Genomic DNA, 22,914 nt, shown 5'->3' with positions numbered 1-22,914 from the left:
GCCTCCCACACATTTTCATAAAATGGCATGCATAGAAAATGACAAAATACTTAGTACACAAGCACACTAGGCTTTAGGATTCTGTGATTCTAGGATTGGCAGGGAGTCAATGTACACAGGTACACATACGTTCAATATGCTTTGTAGTATCATTTGGAAAGCTCTTGTCTAGATGTAAACAGCTCTTAGAAGATGCTGGTAACTTTAAGCTCAGGTTCTGGAAGACTATAAAAATTCAACATTAACTTCGCTGAAAGAGTGCATCTACTCTTACTCAGTTCAGTTCAGTTTAGTTGCTCAGTCGTGTCTGACTCTTTGTGACCTCATGAACTGCAGCATGCCAGGCTTCCCTGTCCATCACCAACTCCTGGAGCTTCCTCAAGCTCATGTCCATTGAGTCAGTGATGCCATCCAACCAACTAATCCTCTGTCGTCCCCTTCTCCTCCCGCCTTCAATCTTTCCCAGCATCAGGGTCTTTTCAAATGAGTCAGCTGTTCACATCAGGTGGCCAAAGTACTGGAGTTTCAGCTTCAGCATCATTCTTTCCAATGAATATTCAGGACTGATTTCCTTTAGTATAGGCTGGTTGGATCTCCCTGCTGTTCAAGGGACTCTCAAGAGTCTTCTCCAAAACCATAATTCAAAAGCATCAATTCTTCGGTGCTCAGCTTTCTTTATAGTCCAACTCTCACATCCATACATGACTACTGGAAAAACCATAGCTTTGACTAGACAGACCTTTGTTGGCAAAGTAATGTCTCTGCTTTTGAATATGCTATCTAGGTTGGTCATAACTTTTCTCGCAGAGAGTAAACGTCTTTTAATTTCATGGCTGCAGTCACCATCTGCAGTGATTTTGGAGCCCCCAAAAATAAAGTCTGACACTGTTTCCCCATCTATTTCCCATGAAGTGATGGGACCAGACGCCATGATATTAGTTTTCTGAATGTTGAGTTTTAAGCCAACTTTTTCACTCTCCTCTTTTACTTTCATCAAGAGGCTCTTTAGTTCCTCTTCACTTTCTGCCATAAGGGCGGTATCATCTGCATATCTGAGGTTATTGATATTTCTCCCGGCAATCTTGATTCCAGCTGGTGCTTCATCCAGCCCAGCATTTCTCATGATGTACTCTGCATAGAAGTTAAATAAGCAGGGTGACAATATACAGGCTTGATGTACTCCTTTCCCTATATGGAACGAGTCTGTTGTTCCACGTCCAGTTCTAACTGTTGCTTCCTGACCTGCATACAGGTTTCTCAAGAGGACAGGTGGTCTGGTATTCCCATCTTTTGAAGAATTTTCCACAATTTGTTGTGATCCACACAGTCAAAAGCTTTGGAAGACTGTAAAAATTCAAGATTAACCTTGCTGAAAGAATGCGTCTACTCTACTTACAAACGAATGAATGCAGTAAGTACACAAAACACTCAGCACAGTAACTGGCATATGGTAAATGCTCAATAAATGCTAGATATTAGTATTATTAACTCTTATTCCTATAATAATTTTCTGCTTAATAGTATACTTTTAAAATGTTACCTCTCCACATGCTCTCATGAAAGCCACCACTGGGGTACGTTCTTCCCCTACCTCCCCACCTCCCTCTGACAAGACACAGTACTCATCCTAGACTTCCAGACTCCTGAGGATCCAGAATGCAGGTTGAGTCCAGTCAAAGCTAAAGCTTCTCTCTGAACCTCTGACACCCACTCAGGCTACAAAAATACAAAAAATTCATAGAAATCTAAGTCATCTCATCTACCAAAAACCAGAACTCCTCCAGAATCCTTTCAAAAAATCAGTACTTCTTTCTGCCTTCACATCACCTTATTTCCTGATACAACTACTATCTTGGCTATGAATCAATATACAAACCTTTCTAGGCACCATAAAACTAATAACCTTATCCCATTCGACTTTATGTTTTCAGCCATCTGATCTAATCGCCCACTAAGGTTTTCCCTTCCAAACTTTAAACTTGCTCTCTTGAATCTAATCACCCAAATAACTACTCTCCGTCCTTACTAAACTTTCTTTTTACTTACAAAGCTTACCTGAAACTAAGCTTCTTCCTAAGGCCAACTCTCAACTTTCACACTAAGTCCTACTGAAGACTTCACTCCAGTATGGGCTCTTTGGTTTTTTGTGTGGTGATTCCCCTTGGATATTCAATGAACGCTGTGACTCAATCCCTCTCAGATTTAAATGTAAAATGAAAAGTACACAGGATTCAGAGTAAGCAAACTGTATTGAAATATAGCTATAAAAATAACTAAGATACAAAATTATGATATAGAAATATATATGCTTTTTATTGGCACATTAGCTAACAAGATTCTAGTGACAGGTCTAATAATTACCATAATTTCAAAGATACAATATTTGCCACAGTGTAACGTGATGAGAGATGGGAATACCAGGCCACCTGACCTGCCTCCTGAAAAACCTGTATGCAGGTCAGGAAGCAACAGTTAGAACTGGACATGGAACAACAGACTGGTTCCAAGTAGGAAAAGGAGTACATCAAGGCTGTATATTGTCACCCTGCTTATTTAACTTCTATGCAGAGTACATCATGAGAAACGCTGGGCTGGAAGAAGCACAAGCTGGAATCAAGATTGCCAGGAGAAATATCAATAACCTCAGATATGCAGATGACACCACCCTTATGGCAGAAAGTGAAGAGGAACTCAAAAGCACCTTGATGAAAGTGAAAGTGGAGAGTGAAAAAGTTGCTTAAAGCTCAACATTCAGAAAATGAAGCTCATGGCATCCGGTCCCATCACTTCATGGGAAATAGATGGGGAAACAGTGGAAACGGTGTCAGACTTTATTTTTGGGAGCTCCAAAATCACTGCAGATGGTGACTGCAGCCATGAAATTAAAAGACGCTTACTCCTCAGAAGGAAAGTTATGACCAACGTAGATAGCATATTCAAAAGCAGAGACATTACTTTGCCAACAAAGGTCCTTCTAGTCAAGGCTATGGTTTTTCCTGTGGTCATGTATGGACGTGAGAGTTGGACTGTGAAGAAAGCTGAGCGCCAAAGAATTGATGCTTTTGAACTGTGGTGTTGGAGAAGACTCTTGAGAGTCCCTTGGACTGCAAGGAGATCCAACCAGTCCATTCTGAAGGAGATCAACCCTTGGATTTCTTTGGAAGGAATGATGCTGAAGCTGAAACTCCAGTACTCTGGCCACCTCATGCGAAGAGTTGACTCACTGGAAAAGACTGATGCTGGGAGGGATTGGGGACAGGAGGAGAAGGGACGACAGAGGATGAGATGGCTGGATGGCATCACTGACTCGATGGACGTGAGTCTGAGTGAACTCCGGGAGTTGGTGATGGACAGGAAGGCCTGGCGTGCTGCGGTTCGTGGGGTCACAAAGAGTGGACACGACTGAGCGACTGAACTGAACTGAACCGAACTGAATGTGATGAGAAATACTTATAACTTCTATCCAAAACAAGTCACAGGTAATGCCAATACTGTAAGCTACTGCCTATATTCATAACTGAAGACAATGCTAAGAGTTTAGAGAACACAAAGATGTAACACACAGCCACTGATTAATCCTTATAAATCTCTATATAATAAACTCAAGAAGTATGAATAGGATGTCTCTAATGAGGCAAGCAGTTTGCTTGCTGCTTCTGAAATATGAGAAAACAGAAGACAGTTGCTATCACCAAGGATTTCAGAATCTACTTGAGGAAACAAAACTTTCACCCATCACAGAGTAAAAGAATTCAACATTCATAAAAAGACAGACTTAAGTTTGTATCCTATCTCTGTTTCTACTGTACAGTCTTGGTCTAATCATTTAATCTACCTCTAAACTTCAGTTTTCTCATCTGAAAAGTGAGCATAATATACCTATTTCACACAGTGTTAGATGTTTCATAAACAATATCTATTCATTACTTTAAAGTAATGTAAGCACATATCCAAAAGCATATACCAAATGATATGTCTTTGATCCATCACTTACTAGCTATATACCCTGGGACACATCATTTGACTTCTAGTCTCATTTTCCTTAACCAAAAAAGGCAAGATTTTTTATCTTCCAGTGTAATGCTCAAATGAGATACCACTTGTGAAAACACTTACAAACGCAAAAGCAGTAGAAACAACACATTTAACTCTTTGCAACCCCATGAACTGTAGCCCGCCAAGCTCCTCTGGTTCATGGAATTTTCCAGGCAAGAATACTGGAGTGGGTTGCCATTTCCTTTTCCAGGGAATCTTCCTGACCCAGGGATTGAACCTGTAACTCCTTTTTCTCCTGTACTGGCAGGAAGATTCTTTACCACTGAGCCACCTGGGAAGCCCATTAAAAACATATGAAGTTCTAAGTAATGATTGCTGAAATGACATGACGGCTCAAATCATGTGCATGTACTTTTTCTATGTCTAACTGATGCATAAGAGGACCTCTGTTTTCTTATAAATTTTTTAAGGGAACAAACTATTCAACAACCCTAAACAGGCTTCTATTCATAGTTCTTCTAATGAATAATATTAGAGGATTAAGAATTTTAGAAGCAGCAGTAGTACTTTCCTTCAAAGAAAACTGATGGGTATAGAATATGTACTCTGATGATTCAAATAAAATAACTTTAAAAAGAGAACATTTCATTTTGCATGACTAAGCAATCAGATGTTGAATAAGTACTTTAAAATATTTAAATCTAAATTTATTACATGAAAATATAAAATATTTTCACTGTTGCTACATTTGGAATGTAAGAATTGTTCAAGCATTGTTCAAGAATGTAAGAATCTATAAGAAATGGGTGGCATGCATAATGAGGAAAGAATTATTTATTAGCATGAAAGAAGAAACAACCAAAGAATTTATTTTAAAAATTTGCTTGTTCATCAATTTTCATAAACAGGATACAGGGTTTTATTTCCAATTACTTATTATAACAAACTATAGCTTCTGCTGCAAGCACTGTTACACCAAGCTCAGCCTGGGCGGCTACACGGTGCTGCAAAGGGAAGTTCTACTGCAAACCCCACTATCAGCAGCTGTTTAAGAGCAAAGGCAACTACGGCTAAGGCTTTGGCTGGAAGCAGCACAAGGAGCTCTGGACTCACACGAAGGCGGACCCCGGCACCAAGACAGCCTGAGGCCCCTCTGACCATCCACTCTCCCCCACCCTCGCTCAGGTAGATGGCCTGCATTAGGCAGCAGGAAGGGTGGGAGAGAAACTGGACAGCTGTGCCCGCAGTGAGGGTGGGGGCAGGGTCCAAAAGGCAAGAGGCCACTTTGCTCAGGCAGGTTACAGGGGCAGGGCTCTGCTCCAGAACTCCTTCTCTCCCTCAGCTGGTAGGGGTTCAGGAAGCAGGATTGGGGTTTGCTCATTTTCCTGCTTCCTGTTTCTTTCAGGCTTCCCAGGTGGTGCTAGTGGTAAAGAACCTGCCTGCCAATGCAGGAGACATAAGAGACTTGGGTTCGATCCCTGGGTTGGGAAGATCCCCTGGAGGAAGAAATGGCAGCCCACTCCAGTATTTTTGCCTGGAGAATCCCATGGACAGAGGAGCCTGGCGGGCTGCAGTCCACAGGGTTGCACAGTGTGGGACATGACTAAAGCGACTAGCACGCACGCCTGTTTATAGAAGAAAGTGAAAAACCAAAAAGTCCAATGATTCTAAAAATAGTTTTCCCTCTATAAATAGTCTTTTCAGATATTCTTTTTGTCTAATTCCATGTACAGAGGAGCCTGGTGTGCTACACTCCATGGCATCACGGAGTCAGACACACACACAATGAAACTATTTGACTCAATGAAATGAACAGGCCAACTTGCAACAGACTGGCAAATAACGATAATGGAGCTGTCCGTTTCAAAAGAGGATTTTTCTCCCAAATCAAAACACAGGATTCTGGCTTTTATTACCATTCTTTAAGGAATATGATTCACCATAATTACAATTTTAACATACTATTTTCAAAGGTATGAAATAAAGATGGAAATTAACAGTGAAGTCCTCAACTTTCATACCCTCTAACACAACTTATAAACAAAATAATCCTAAAAACATTAGTTTTGAGGAGGTATTACAAATACTTTTAAAGTTAAAACACTTGCTAAAAAGATAAATGCCTTAGATAGCATTTTTCAAGAATTACTTTGAAACTAATTAGTGGGTTATGAAATTAGTTTTTATGTGTTTGACCAACATTACCACATGCACAAAAAGGAAATACAAAAGAAAAAAATAGAAAATAACCATAATATACTGCCTTAAGGAATCCATCAGTATTTGGTTTTAGAATGATGCAACTTTAGAACTGATAAACCTTCCATAAAACAATCAAGGCTCTCAAATCACTGTATCTCATTAAATGATAAAGTATTTAGAAAAGATTCTATTTGAAATAACTGTCACTCAGGTACAGATTTATAAACTAGGGGCCAGCCAAACAGTAAACATTTTGGACTTTGTGGGCTATACTGTCTTTTGCAACTACTCAACTTTGCCATTGTACTGCAAAAGCAGAGAGATACTATGTGAAAAACTGGCATGGCGGTGTTGCCATAAAATTTTATTAAAAAAAAAAAAGAAGAAGAAGAAACAGTGAACCTACAAGATTGGGCCCACACAGGCTGTGTTTGCTGATTAATGGTATAAAGAATTTATTTCTATTCCAGAATGCTAAAAGCCTTACCTATTTTAATGAATCGACACGGAAACATCTGTTCATCAATTTTATGCTTTAAGGTAAATGTTTCTTTGTTATAATCATTCTTTAAGCCACTGTGGAAAAAAAATAAGGTGATTAAATCTGATTTCATAATTTAGTAAACATACTAAAACAAAGATTAATAACATACCCAGATTTTAAGGTTTGACAAATACGAAAGGGATAATATAACGAAGTAGTTGAACATGAGAATACAGGACAAAGCTTGTACATTCACATCAACTGCACTATATGGTGGTCTCGTAATTAAATGAGGACTAATGAAAACGTTCAGTGTTAAAGAATGTGACTACAGTGCATGAAAATGTGTGACAAGGTCCAGTGTCCTTTGTGTAGAAAGAAAGAAAGTGAAGTTGCTCAGTCGTGTCCGACTCTTTGTGATCCCATGGACTCTAGCCTACCAGGCTCCTCTGTCGATGGGATTTTCCAGGCAAGAATACTGGAGTGGGTTGCCATTTCCTTCTCCAGGAGATCTTCCTGACCCAGGGATTGAACCCGGGTCTCCTGCACTGTAGGCAGACGCTTTTCCGTCTGAGCCACCAGGGAAGTACTGAATACAATGTAAAATATTCAAGCAGTAAGAAAACTGAAACCAATTCATACTCGTATCTTACAACCTAAACAGAGCCAGGTATTCGAATCTGCCAAAGAATTAAGTCATTAAATTCTGACTGAGATGCCAATATTCCTTTTTATAGCTCAATACATTTTCAAAGACAATCTTACTCTGTTGGTTTAACAGCATCCAGTTTGCCCTATATAAAAAGAAATTAATATAATTTCTGTACTTAAACAACTTAGGACTGATTCAAGTATTTATGGAAAAGTCACTTACTTTCAGGCTGCCTTATATTCAACTGACATACTTCCATGGCTTAAATCAAATGCACTCTAGATGCAAGAATACTTATATAAAATACTGTGCTAATGGAACACACTATGTCACAAATATATTCTAAAACTGCATGACTTCATTTGTCCGCTCCATTTTATAACCCCTTTTTCATCATCTAGAGGGCCAATTAACATTCACTCCTGGTGGTCTATGCTGTCAAAACTCAAATTTACTGAGTTCCTTCCAAGAGGTGGGGCTTTCTGGTGGCTCAGCTGGTAAAGCATATGCAGGAGACCTGGGTTCGATTCCTGGGTAGGAAAGATCCCCAGAGAAAGGAATGGCTACTCACTTCAGGTATTCTTACCTGGAGAATTCCATGGACAGAGAGGAGCCTGGTGGGCTATAGTCCATGGGGTTGCAAAGAGTTGAACATGACTGAGTGACTGACACTTTTATTTTTTCGTTTCTTTTTCAAGAGGTACGCTCTGCACTAGGTGCAATCACATAATTTTACTCTGTTTAGTCTCCAATTTATACTAAGCTCTCAGGGCAATCAATCTTAATGTTTTCAACAGATTATATATTTTTACAGCAAGGATTACAGCAAAGATTTCAATTATAGCTCAAAAGTATATCTGAAGTCATTAACATTTTAAAAATAAGACTGAAAAATAAGAAGTAGAAAAATAACCCCAATTTTATTCTTTCTGCTTTGGTAACAATATTAATTAGTATCTCGGTGGAAAAAAGTTGACTCAAGCCACAATATTAAAATAAGGCACTAGAAATAAAATAGTAGAAGTATTCTTTTCTCCCTGGTAAGAAATATCAAGCCATGAAGATTTAGCTACAAAGAGACTAAACTAAGACTACATTGAGAAGACAGCTCTTTCCTCCCCATAATCATAACCCACCTGGACAAGAGCTCTGTCATGTTTTCTTCATTCATTCCACCAAAGACTTTAAATTTCTTCAAATTGCAGACATGAGTTTTCTCATATTTTCCAAATGTGATATTCTGGACTATAGCAGGCCTTTCAAGCTTCAGAATCAAGTACTACAAAAAGGAATAACCAAATTATATCCTCCTCCACTCAAAACAAATGGTTAGACAATTTGAATAATTAAAATCTTGGACAGTGGACTGAATAAGGTTCATCCTGTCCATCCTACACCAATAGATTTTTTTTTTTTTAATGTGAAAGGATACCAGGCTACCATAACATCACCACTTTCACCCAGGAAACTATATTATTTTGAACAATGTAGATGAAGGAGGGGAAAAATGGACTAGTGAGATAACTTGTAATCAAGGAATAGCATTTAATAAAATAGGCTATGAATAATCAAATAAATTAGAATACAAAAGTAACAATTACATATTCTCAATGACTACACTTTACTAATAAATTCAATGTTCAAAGTCAGTGATAAAATTTTAACCTAGAAAAAAGATTTACCAGTCACCCCTGCCTATTTTATAAATGAAAAAACTCAGACCTACCATAGACATGTCTAACGCAGCTCAAGTTTTCTAACTACACACAGAATAAAATGGGATCAGTTACTTAGGGAACGTATTTTACATTATGCAGACTGTTTTCAATTATAAAAATTAAGAAGGAAATTACTAATAGTCAAATACATGGGAGGAAAGCTATTTAGACAACTCAGTTGTTACGTTGCAGTGGCTTCATGCTTTGTAATAATGGGTAATACTCATGATAAAGGAGAATACAATTAAGTGGATGGTCTTACTTTGTACCAAACACAAAAATTAACTCAAAATGTAACCAAAATGATTCAAAATTGATCCTTTACAATCAAATATAAGGCATAAAGGTAAGAGATAAAACTATAAAACTCTTAGACAAAAATAGGGGTATATCTTTATGACTCTGGTTTGGCAATGGAATTCTGAGATATGACTCCAAAAGTGCTAGCAACAGAATATAAAATAAACTGGTCTTTATCAAAATTAAAGTTTTGTGCATCAAATGGCACTACCAAAAAAGTAAAAAGACAATCTACAGAATGGGAGAAAATACTTGCAGATACTTATCTGATGAGGGCATAGTATCGAGAATATATAAGGAATTTGTACAACTCGATGACAAAAACAAAGACAACCTAATTTTAAAATGGGCAAAGGACCTCAATAGCCCTTTGTTCAAAGAAGATAAACAAATGGCCAACAGGTACATGAAAAGATGTTCAGCATCATTAGTCACCGGGAGCTGGGTTACAGGGAAAGGAGAGAATGCTTAACTGGTACCAGGTTTTCTTAGAGGGTAATGAAAAAAAACTAAGCAGAAATGACAGTTGTACAACACTATGTATTTGAACACTTAAAAATGGTTAATTTTGTTATGTGACTTTTACCTCAATAAAATAAAAGAATGAAGTTGGTGGTAACATGAAAGATGATGATATAATCAGAAATAATATCTCATGAGTATTAATTCCCTTGACTTACAGATTACTCAGATTTTTATGTATTTTATCTCATTTTGGTGAGATAAGACAGTAAAGCTCAGTGGCTCAGACATAAAGTATCTGCAATTCAGAAGTGAAAGTGAAAGTTGCTCAGTCGTGTCTGCCTCTTTGTGACCTCATGGACTATACATATACAGTTCATGGAATTCTCCAGGCCAGAATACTGGAGTGGGTAGCCTTTCCCTTCTCCAGGGGATCTTCCCAACCCAGGGATTGAACCCAGGTCTCCCACATTGCAGGTGAATTCTTTACCAGCTAAGCCACAAGGGAAGCAACCTGGGTTCGATCCCTGGGTCAGAAAGATGCCCTGGAGAAGGGAATGGTTACTCACTCGGTATCGTTGCCTGGAGAATTTCATGGACAGAGGAGCCTAGCGGGATACAGTCCACGCGGTCACAAAGAGTTGGACATGACTGAGCGACTAACTCTTTCACTTACCTCATTTTAATAGGTGCAGGAGGAACAGGAGTAGTATTTTAAGAACAATAATCATCCTCTTCATCATTTTATGGATAAAAAAATTTTGGCTTAGAAAGGCTAAGTAACTTGTCATTGTTACACAGTTAAAAAATAGAGTTTAGATTAAAAATCAGTCTATCTGCAAAGGAGGCAAGAATATACAATGGAAAAAAGACAGGTTTTCAGTAAGTCGTGTTGGGAAAACAGGACAGTTTGCTACATGCAAAAGGACAAAATCAGAACATTCTCTAACATCATACACAAAAATAAATTCAAAATGGATTAAAGATCAAAATGTTAGTCCAAATACTATAAAACTCCTAGAGTAAACCACAGAACACTCTTTGACATAAATCACAGCAGTTATCTCTTTGGATCTGTCTCCTGAAGTACTGGAAATAAAAACAAAAATAAACAAATGGGACCTAATTAAACTTAAAAGCTCTGCACAGCAAAGGAAACTACCAACAAAAACAAAAAGACAACCCACAGAATAGGAGAAAATATTTACAGCGATGCAACCAAAAAGGGATTAATTTTCAAAATATATAAACAGTTCACATAGCTCAATATAAAAAAACCAAACAACCCAAATAAAAAATGGGCAGAAGATTTAAACAGACATTTGTCCAAAGAAGACATACAGAAGGCCAACAAACACATGAAAAAATGCTCAGCACTGCTAATTATTAGAGAAATGCACATCAAAACTATAATGAGGTATCACTCACACTAGTCAGAATGATCAACATCAAAAAGTCTACTGTCTATTGGGGAGGGTGTGGAGAAAAAGGAACCCTCCTATAATGTTGGTGGGAATGTAAATTGGTACAACCACTATGGAGAACACTATGAAGGTTCCTTACAAAAACTAAAAATAGAATTACCATATGATTCAGAAATTTCTCTCCTAGGCATACATCTGTAGAAAACTATAATTTGAAAAAACACATGCACTTCAATGTTCACAGCAGCACACTTTACAAACAGCCAAGACATGGAAGCAACCTAAATGTCCACTGGCAATTGGGTGGATAAAGAATGGATAATGAAATATCCAAAGAATGGATAATGAAACACATATCCATAATAAATAATGAAATAATGCCATTTCCATCAACATGGATAGACCTAGAAAATTATTATAATAAGTAAGCCAGAGAAATACAAATATCATATGATATCCCTTACATGGGGAATCTTTAAACAATGATTCAAATGAACTTATTTACAAAACAGAAATAGATCCACATACACAGAAAACAAACTTATGGTTACCAAAGAAGAAATAATGGGGAGAGACAAATTAGGAGTTTGGGATTTGCAGACACACACTACTACATATAAAATATACAAACAAGGATCTACTGTATAGCACAGGGAACTAAATTCTACACTTTATAATAACCTATAAAGGAAAACAACCTGAAAAAGAATTATATATAAATGTGTAAACCAAATCACTGTGCTATACTCATGAAACTAACACAACGCTGTAAACCAACTGTAGTGAAAAAAAGTGAAGTCACTCAGTCGTGTCCGACTCTTTGTGACCCCGTGGACTGTAGCCTACCAGCTCCTCCATCCCTGGAATTTTCCAGGCAAGAGTACTGGAGTTGGTTGCCATTTCCTTCTCCAGAGGATCTTCCTACAACCCTGGGATCGAACCCGGGTCTCCCGCATTGCAGGCAGATGCTTTACCATCTGAGCCACCAGGGATGCCATTAAAAAAATTTTTTTTAATCAGTCAGACTGCTGGTTGGCTAACCCAATTTCCATTCTCAATCCAATTCTTCCTAGCCACCTTCCAGGCAAAAATAGATACACGGCAAAATTCTGGTCAATGAGATATAAGTAGAAGTTGTGGGATAAGTTTTGCTTTTCGAAACAAATGTTACTTCTTTACCATCTGAACTGGACCCCCCACCCCCCTGCAACAAGTAAGAAAAGATCTACTAACAGTCATCTGTGAGACACTCAACTTTCACCAGCAGCTGCCTAACTCTAGTTTTCTTGTGCTGGCAGGAACAGAGATAGGGATGGTGATAGGGAAGAAACTCATTTGTTTATTAACCCACTGTTATAGGACCTTCTGTTATTTGATGCTAAAAGCATTCCTACTGATTGACTAACCCCACAGTCGAACCTTTATTTAACCATTATACAATCACAACTGCTTAGGCTTATATAATATTTATATTCTAAGGAGCTATTAAGATTTCTTTATTATAGAAATTGCCATAGGAAAATTGAGCTTGCTAGTCTTAAATCATTATCCTTCTCATCCATATCAAATTAATAGGTGTGGTAACATGATTTTTGGTTAATTGAGTTTCTTAAGAATACAGCTGTATATTGGAGAACAGACTACAAAGCCAGGTAAGAAAGTATTCATATTTCTATCTTTCTCATGAAATTCCACTTCCTCCCATCCTTTTCCCCTTCTTTCTCTCTTTGGTCATTCTCTAAATTCTCAAGTTTAGAAGTCAGTTTTCCCTGACAATTGGTTAGTCAGGTAGTAAAAACAGATCTTTACAGTAATATAATCTATTGTATACTATCCATCACCCCATATACAATAGTTCTAAATACAATAGAAAGCATTTGTCTATATATAATTTTATTTATACCAAATAGGATTTTGTTATTAAAAATTATATAAGTAAAATGCAAATTCTCTAACTGAAGTAAAGCACAGTGATCTGACAAATACATTACAGGTAAAAATTTTAGTGTTTAACCACATTATTAATAAATTTTATAACTTCATTTTTCAAACTCTTGGCCTCAATGATGAATATGTTACTATTAAACAGTGTTATCCCATAGTTAAATAGATTTCTGTTACTTTTAATTTAAAGAAATAACTGCTGTAGATTTAGTAACAGAAACTGTAAAAAAAAAAAAAAATAGAGAATGTACATTTGAGAAAAACTATTTTACAATCTCTATTACCAACCTTTAAATTATGTATTAATAAATTAATTTTAAAACAAAACATAATGACTCACAATCTCTTTATCAAAGCAACTTAGGTTCATAAAGGATCAAAGAACTATCTATTACATGATTCTTAAATTAGGCATAGAATTAAGCAAACAATAAAAAAAAATTTAATGTTCAAAACTGCTCACAATTTCAGCCCATAGTGATTTTTCAATATAAAAAATAAAAAATATATATGTAAAATCATTTAAATCATATGAATATTAACAATTTATAAGAAATAAAGATGATATAAAAGGAGACTACTTTAGCTTTTGATAGGTCTGTGATCAAAAGTATCTCCCAGGAGCTGAGCCTTAAAGGATGAGACAGCATAGTGTCCTCAGGCTGCCATAACATATTACCACAAACCTGGTGGTTTAAAACAACAGAAATGTATTCTCTCACAATTCTGAAGGCCAGCAGTCTGAACTCTAGATGTTAGCAAGACAATGTTCCCTCCGAAGGCTCTAAGAGCAGATCCTCCTTTGCCTCTACCAGTATCTAGTGGCTCCTGGTGTTCTTTGCTTGTGGCAGCATAATTTCAACCTCTGTCTCCATCCGTCACATGACCTTCTTCCTTGTGTCCCTCTGTGTTTTCTCCTTTTCTGTGTCTAATAAAAACACTTGTCATTTGATTTAGGGCTCAACTTAATCCAGGATGATCTCACTTTGAGACCCTTATCTTAATTACATCTGCTAAAACCTTTATTTGAAATAAGGATACATTCTGAGGTTGCACATATCTCCCCCCCGCCCCCACGAGGGTAGTGGGGAGCACTAATCACCTACTACACAGAGCCAGTCAGGCAAAAAGACTTATGAAAAATGAGTTATGGAAACTGTTAAAGGCCAGCATGACTGGAGCCTAGTAAGCAAGGTCGAGAATGGTATATGTTGAGACCGAAGAGAAGTTACCATATCATACATCATAAATGCCATAGAATCTATTAAGCACAATGGAAAGCCAAGATATGATTAACATCACACACCGTCTATCTGGTAGAAAATGGATCAGAGGAAATGGCATACAGTTATAATAATTCCAACAAAAGAAGAGATGAAGCAGATTTAAACTCAGGCAGTGTGGAGACAGAGGATTAGACAGTTCTGACATATATTTTGGAGCAAGAATGAAAGGGATTAAGTAATAGCTGGATATAGGGATGGATTGCTCAGTTGCTCAGTCCTGTCCTACTCTACGCCACCATATGGACTGCCACATGCCAGGCTTCCCTGTCCTTCACTATCTCCCAGAGTTTGCTCAAATTCATGTCCATTGAGTCAGTGATGCCAGCCAACCATCTCATTCTCTGACGCCCCCTTCTCCTCCTGCCCTCAATCTTTCTCAGCATCAGGGTCTTTTTAAATGAGTTAGTTCTTCGAATCAGGTGGCCAAAGTATAGGGAGGGGAGAAAGTAGCAACAGTGGTGATTTAGTTTCTGACCTGAATAACAGGGTAATTGAAATATCATTTACTCTGATGGGAAGGATTGACAAAGAAACAGGCAGCATGGAAATGACACTAGAAAAGTCCAAGATTATATATCTGTGTAAATCTCAGTGTAATAAATCAGTGTCTAAAACAACAGTCACTTCATGAAGTCCCATCACTTCATGGCAAACAGATGGAGAAACAGTGGGAAAATGACAGACTTTATTTTTGGGGGGGTCAAAAAAATCACTGCAGATGGTAACTGCAGCCATGAAATTAAAAGACGCTTACTCCTTGGGAGAAAAGTTATGATCAACACAGACAGCATATTAAAAAGCAAAGACATTACTTTGCCAACAAAGGTCTGTCTAGTCAAAGCTATGGTTTTTCCAGTAGACATGTATGGATGTGAGAGTTGGACTATAAAGAAAGCTGAGTGCTGAAAAATTGTGGTGTTGGAGAAGACTCTTGCGAGTCCCTTGGACAGCAGGGAGATCCAACCAGTTAATCCTAAAGGAAATCAACCCTGAATATTCATTGGAAGGACTGATGATAAAGCTGAAACTCCAATACTTTGGCCACCTGATGCAAAGAACTGACTCATTGGAAAAGACCCTGATGCTGGGAAAGACTGAAGGCGGGAGGAGAAGAGGAAGACAGAGGATGAGATGGTTGGATAGCATCATCGACTCAATGGACATTAGAATGAGTAAGCTCCAGGAGTTGATGATGGACAGGGAGGCCTGGCGTACTGCAGTCCATGGGGTTGCAAAAAGTTGGACATGACCTAGCGGTTGAACTGAACTGAACTGAAAATAACAGTCCCCTTCTGTCATCCCCTCTCATCCTCTGTCGATAGAAGGGGACTGTTGTTTTAGACACTTCTTTCCTTAGTTATTTGTAAAGTCTCGTCACACAACCACTTCTTTTTCTTTGGGATAGTTTTGGTCACTGCTTCTTGTACAATATTATGAACCTTCATCCATAGTTCTTCAGGCACTCTGTCTACCAGACCTAACCCCTTGAACCTATTTGTCACCTCTACCGTATAGTCATAAGGAATTTGCTTTAGGTCATAACTGAATGGTCTAGTGGTTGTCTCTATTTTCTTCAATTTAAAGCCTGAATTTTGCAATAAGGAGCTCATGATCTGAGCCACAGTCAGTTCCAGGTCTTGTTTTTTGTGGACTGTATAGAGCTTCTCCACCTGTGGCTGCAAAGAAAATAATCAATCTGACTTCAGTATTGACCATCTGGTGATGTCCACATGTAGAGAGGTTTCTAGGGTTGTTGGAAAAGCATGTTTACTATGACCAGAATCTTCTCTTGATAAAAGTTGGTTAGCCTTTGCCCTGCTTCACTTTGTACTCTAAGATCAAACTTCCCTGTTATTCTGGGTATCTCCTGACTTCCTACTTTTGCATTCTAATCCTCTATGATGAAAAGGACATCTTTTCGTGTGTGTGTTAGTTCTAGAAGGTCTTATAGGTCTTCAAAGATCCAGTCAACTTCAGCTTCTTTGGCATTAGTGGTTGGGGCACAGACTTGGATTATTGTGATGCTGAATGATTTGTCTTAGAAACAAACCATTCTGTCGTTTTTGAGATTGCACTCAGGTATAGCATTTCAGACTCTTTTGTTGACTATGAGGGCTAATCCACAACTGAGCGTCATTTCCGCTTTGGTCCAGCCACTTCATTCTTTTTGGAGCTATTAGTAATTGCCCTCTACTCTTCCCCAGTAGCATATGGAACACCTCCAACCTACAGGCCTTATCTTCGTGTCATATTTTTTGCCTTTTCATACTGTTCATGGGGTTCTTGCAGTAGAATACTGGAGTGGGTTGTGATTTCCTCCTCCAGTGGACCGAATTTTGTCACAACTCTTCACTATGACCTGTCCATCTTTAGTGGCCTGCAAGCAGGAAGGGTAAGCTAACTCTACTGTTTTGTGTAAATGCAGTCGGGATTATGATCAGGACTGTCTTTATCTATAATGCTGCTAACCCCAAGCCTTGAAGGGAAAAGATAAACACTAGCTGCCAGTCTTTTGGTTGTACAATAAAAAGGCTTGGGTAAAAACCCTTTTTCTGGATTGGCTCCACTGATGCTTTGTCCTTGATACAGGTATTGTTCTGCCAGTAAGAAACTACCTTTTAAAGCGCCTTTCATATTGGACAATACCCCTGGCTACCCAGAACTCTGTGACTGCAACATCAAAGGTGTCAAAGTGGTCTGCTGCTGCTGCTAAGTCGCTTCAGTCATGTCTGACTCTGTGCAACCCCATGGACTGCAGCCTACCAGGCTCCTCTGCCCATGGGATTTTCCAGGCAAGAGTACTGGAGTGGGTTGCCATTGCCTTCTCCGTCAAAGTGGTCTCAGTTCAGTTCAGTTCAGTCGCTCAGTAGTGTCAGACTCTTTGCCCCCAAATACAGTGTCTCTAATTCAGCCTCTAGATCAGGAGTCATAAAGATCTTTAAGGCTCATACTCCATGGGAAAGATTGTCAATGCTATGGAAGAAAACTCTGATAGAACATCATGGACATCTGGAAGAATTTCACCACTGAAGATGCCATGGTTATTGTAGAAAAAGCTGTGAAAGACTTTAAGCCCAAAACGATAAATGCCTGCTGGTGAAAACTGTGTCCAGGTTTCACGTATGATGTCACAGGATTTATAACAGAGCCAATCAAGGAAATCTTGAAAGAGAGTTGATATCAAAAAAAAGGTGAGGGATGAAGGGTTTCAAAATACAGACCTTAGAGAAATTCAAGAGCTAACAGACATCAAACCAGAGGAATTAAAAGAAGATAACTTGATGGAGATAAGTGCTTCCAAACTAGAGCCAGACGATGAGGAAGAAAACACCAGAAAAAGCTGTGCCAGAAAACAAACTGACAATAGACGATCTGACAGAAAGAAGGGTTCCAATTATTCAAGACTGCTTTTGACTTCTTTTACGGCATGGACTCTTTCATGACAGGGCCAGTAAAACTAAAGCAAACAATGGAAGAAGGATTGCTACTGCATAAAAACATTTCTACAGTAATGAAAAAGCAAAAAAGTCAGAAGTTACCAGGTATTCATGCACAGTTACACCAAGTGTGCCTGCCTCTCCTGGCAACTCCTCTCTGTCTTCCACTGAGGCCACTCCTGAGACAGTAACACCAACCCCCCATCTTCCTGCTCCTCCTCAGCCTACTCAACATGAAGATGACAAGAACCAAGAACTTTATGATGACCCATGTCCACTTAATGAGCAGTAAGTAATCATCATGCCATACAACTGATAGACCTCTCTGCTGTGTATGTGTGTATCATTGTGTGAACATTTAGTAACTGTCCAGCAAGAACTATATGAAACCATTTTTGTGTGATCATCCTTGCCTAAGTATTCATTGTATAGAACACCTCAGACTTCTGTACAAGACTTGTACTGAAATGGATAGCCAATCCTTACATAGGCATAAGGTGACTAATATTTTATATAAAATTAATAATGTTGGTTTTCTTACTGTTTTGCAACTTTATTTTCAAATAATTATCATTATTTGATAATTTGATATCAACAGTATCATACAGTATGCCCCCTCTCTCTTTAGTAATTGGAAAAATTACATATCGACCTATCACACAGGTAAGAGGCTTTCAAGACAATGTTAATAATGTTTTAAATACTGTATTATGAGTATGACTGCAATAAAATATACCATAAATATTTTATGGTATACTCATCATTAGTATATAGGGTAAGGTACTGTGAAGCAACTGTACCAATTACAATACTATAGAAGAACTGATGCTTTTGAACTGTGGTGTTGGAGAAGATTCTTCAGAGTCCCTTGGACTGCAAGGAGATCCACCAGTCCATCCTAAAGGAGATCAGTCCTGGGTGTTCATTAGAAGGTCTGATGTTGAGGCTGAAACTCCAATACTTTGGCCACCTCATGCCAAGAGTTGACTCATTGGAAAAGACCCTGATGCTGGGAGGGATTGGGGGCAGGAGGAGAAGGGGATGACAGAGGAGAAGATGGCTGGATGGCATCACCGACTCGATGCACATGAGTTTGGGCGCACGCCATCGGTGTCCCGATGGACAGGGAGGCCTGGCATGCTGCGATTCATGGGGTCACAAAGAGTCGGACACAACTGAGCAACTGAACTGAACTGGACTGGACCAAACCATAAAGCAATCATTTTCCTGCTTCTTCATTTATCAATGAATGGTTATACCTGTAAATATATACAAATTTCTTTTTCACATTTTATCTTTTCATTTTTGGTCTCTAGTGTTGGTAATATATCTACAGAGTTCTGTATCATGTGAGAAAATACTGATGTTGGTATGGACAGACCATTCATCTTGTACACAGCATAAACTTATGATATCAATAAACATAGTACAGTAAAAGTACTTTCTATTCCTTATGATTTTCTTAATAACATTTTCTTTTCTCTAGCTTACTTTATTATAAGATACAGTATTAATAAATAATACATATAACACACAAAATACCTGTTAATTGACTATGTTATCAATAAGGTTTTGGACCAACAGTACACTATGAGTAACGTTTTGGGGGAGTCAGAAGTTAACATGCAAATTTTCAACTGAAGAGAAGTTGCCACCTCTTTGCATTGTTCAAGGATCAACTGTATCTCTCTACCTTATGATGTAGCAACTTTACCTCCAAACATTTATCTCAAATAATTGAAATTATGTATCATTTTAAAAATCTTATAAAAGAATACTTATATAAGCTTTCTTCACAATCACCAAAAACTTAAATGTAACAAATATCCATAAATAGGAAAACAGATAAACAAAATGTGGTATATCCATAGAAAAAAATGGTATTCTGTTAATGAAAAGAAATGAAATACTGATACACGTAAGTGGATAGCAACCCCCCACCTCAAAATTCAAAGTATAAAAAGTCATATACAAAAGAGTGTGCATATGCTCTGACTCCATTTCTATTAAATTTTAGTACAGGCAAAACTAATCTGTGACAAAAGAAATCCTCTTGCCTCTGGGTAAAGGGTGGGAGACTGAAGGATTCACTGGTAAGGGACAGAAAGAATCTTTCTGATGTAATGAAAATGCTTGACATCTTGATAAGCATATAAATTAATGTGTGCATTTTTCAAAATGAATACTATGCACTTAAGGTTCATGCATTTCACTATATGTAAATTATATTAAACAAAACTGTATTATTGAACACATACAATGTTCTTTTAACAAACTAGGGCAAAATACCATAAAGAAACTTCATAAATTTGCTGCCACCCTGGTTCCACAGATAGAAATTACATAGAAATACATATATTTTCTGTTTATTCCTCACTTTACAAAACTCTTATTCCCATAATATTGTTATGGTTCACCAAACAGAAAGAATAACAGGAGCATACTGCAAAAGCTATAACACACACATACCCCAACTGTATTAAATAATCACTGAAGTTTCTTGACCTTCAAAAGCAGAATGCCCACAGTTGGTTAAACTTTCAACTCTTCTCTCTCCAGGCCCAGAAGGCAAAGAATATTACCTAATACCATACTTTTATTTTAACTACCTCATAAAGAACTTATAGTTGTTGTAGAAAAATTATGATTTAATCTTTCTTAAAACAATTATCAAGACATATATAATCACCTGTACATTTTAATCAACCCTAGGGCATTCCCCAGTCACCCTGAAAGACATGTTTTCCATGGCAGTATTAGTAACTTCTATAAAACATATCTGATATGGGAGAAGGAGGAAATTACTATCTTAAAGTACGTATGGGGTTTTCGTTCATGCTACATTTTACTCTCTACCAGTACAGACAGATGACCCAAAATTGACAGCAATGCTTTCCTCATTAGGTCACCAAATATTTGCTCCCTTACACAATGGAAATGGCTTTCACTCTTTTTTCTTACTATATAAATTATAAGTTGAAAATGAGAATCAGGACAAAAGCGTAAGAACAAAATTTAAAAGAAATTAAAATTCCTAAATTCCATTTTCTGATACAACCACCACCATTTTGATGATTCAGTTGAACCCTGTTGTACACACTTACACAGACACTTTACACAATTTGAATATCATATATGTTGTTTTTCATGGGAATAACTCTTTCAAATGGTTCTTTTATCTCCCTTTCCTCTCTCATCTCCTCCTCTCTTAAATAACCAATGTCAACAACCAGATATATATCCTTTCATATCTTTACCTGGTCTCACTGTATCAAATAAAAATATACACATATACATACATACACATTGTTGAAGGAGGGAGAGTTGTTATTCAGGTAACAATAGTAGGATCCTATTAGATGTTTCTCTGCATCATGCTTTTCTCATTTTATGGAGGAAATTCCTCCAAGTCAACTGGTATGAAGCCAGTTCACTGTATTTAAATGGCTGACAATACTCCATGAAAAATGTATTCAACCATTACCTTGTAGATAAGTACTCTTTTTTTCTCCTGAGCCAAAATCTGACCCTCAGTAACAGGGTGAAATAATGTTTGTTTTTAACTGCTAACTTCTGTGGTAATTTGTTACACAGCAATTGAACGACTAATATAGATTCTAAGGTCAAAAGAAATATCAACAGTTCTACTTATTAAGTAGTTATGTCCAAACAATAAGTATTCATGTCCTGACAATAACTGAGTAGCCACCTGAAAAAAATTCTTAACATACATTACAAGGAAAATATTTCTATTTTTATCTAGCCCATTCATAGCCCAACACAAGCTTTAGAAAAGTGTTTAGAGTTCATTCACTCTGGGATGCCATTCTCAAAACATGCCATACATCCTAGCATCCATGTATACACATAGTCCTTCCTCTTTATGGTTAAAAAAGGAGTAGTTGAGAGGCTTTGAGTTTGTTTCCCATCCTTTTCTAAATAACTACACATTAACTTCCGTATCCGCGTAAGCTGCACATACTAAACATAATTACAGTATCTTACTGACAAAGTCAAGCACTATATATCAAACAGTATATCCTAATAACAGCAATGCCTTAGATCTATGCAGTCTAATACATAGCCACTAGCCACCTGGGGCTATGTATTCTAAACTAATTAAAATTAAGTAAAATTTAAAACTGCATTCCTTAGTTCTACTAGACTCATTTCAAATACTCAACAGCTATCTGCTGTTAGCAACTGCCATACAATACAGTGCAGATTATAAGAATATATCCATCACTGTAGAAAGTTTACTGTAAACACTATCCTAGAGGTTAATGAAATACAGAGTATTCTTGCCCTAAAGACCTCCTAAATGTGATACTGTTGGTTTTCTATTTGTTACTTAGATTATTCTATCTTCCCTTTTATGACACTTTGTCAGTTATCAACTTGCTGTCAATGTGCCTATATTTCATAGCTATGGTCCCCATGCACAAAGCTGCTTCCAGCTGCTGAAACCTGAAGAAACAATGAACCAAACAGAATAACATTAAATGCAAAGTGGATTCTTAAGAAAAGGCTATTAGTACCTAAAAATCTCATCACATTGTTTTTGATTTTTCAGAGTCCTGTTTTCCTTTCTTTCTAATCTCAGACCTGTTTCAAATATGGTAAATGAATTGCTGGTTACAGTACAGCTGTTCCTATCTTTTCACGGATCTGGTACTTGCAAATTCATCTACTCATTAAAATTTATTTGTAACATCAAATCAATAGTTTCAGTCATTCCTGGACATGCACAGAGCAGCAAAAAATTTAAGTTGCCATATGCAATCCCATGGACAGACAAGCCGGGTGGGCTAGTCCATGGGGTTGCAAAGAGCTGGATACATATTGACTGACCAGGCATGCATGCACACTCTCTGAGCTAAGGTCAAACAAAGGAGCCTACACACTTGCTCTCATACAAGTGTCTTTTTCATGGTCTATTTAGTGCCACATTTTAAAATATTTTTGTGTGTGCTGTTGGTGTTTCACTGCTAAAATGGTCCCTAAGTGTA

At 37.6% G+C, this 22,914-nt stretch overlaps 1 protein-coding gene across 4 annotated transcripts in view; it reads right to left on the bottom strand.

Moving 5' to 3' along the window:
• Positions 1-22,914, bottom strand: part of MKLN1 (muskelin 1) — a 382,035-nt gene that overhangs the window by 121,140 nt on the left and 237,981 nt on the right. For all 4 annotated transcript variants that reach the window (XM_006047723.3, XM_006047724.3, XM_044947182.2 and 1 more), the window contains 2 exons: positions 8,471-8,613; positions 6,686-6,774 (listed from right to left, as the gene is read on the bottom strand). In XM_006047723.3, coding sequence (XP_006047785.1) covers positions 6,686-6,774; positions 8,471-8,613 — 232 coding nt within the window. The remainder of the gene's footprint in view (positions 1-6,685; positions 6,775-8,470; positions 8,614-22,914) is intronic.

This window comes from Bubalus bubalis, chromosome 8, assembly GCF_019923935.1.
Source record: "Bubalus bubalis isolate 160015118507 breed Murrah chromosome 8, NDDB_SH_1, whole genome shotgun sequence".
Lineage (NCBI taxonomy): Eukaryota > Metazoa > Chordata > Mammalia > Artiodactyla > Bovidae > Bubalus > Bubalus bubalis.
Note: the sequence above shows the minus strand (reverse complement) of the source record. Positions and strands in the feature narration are given on the sequence as shown.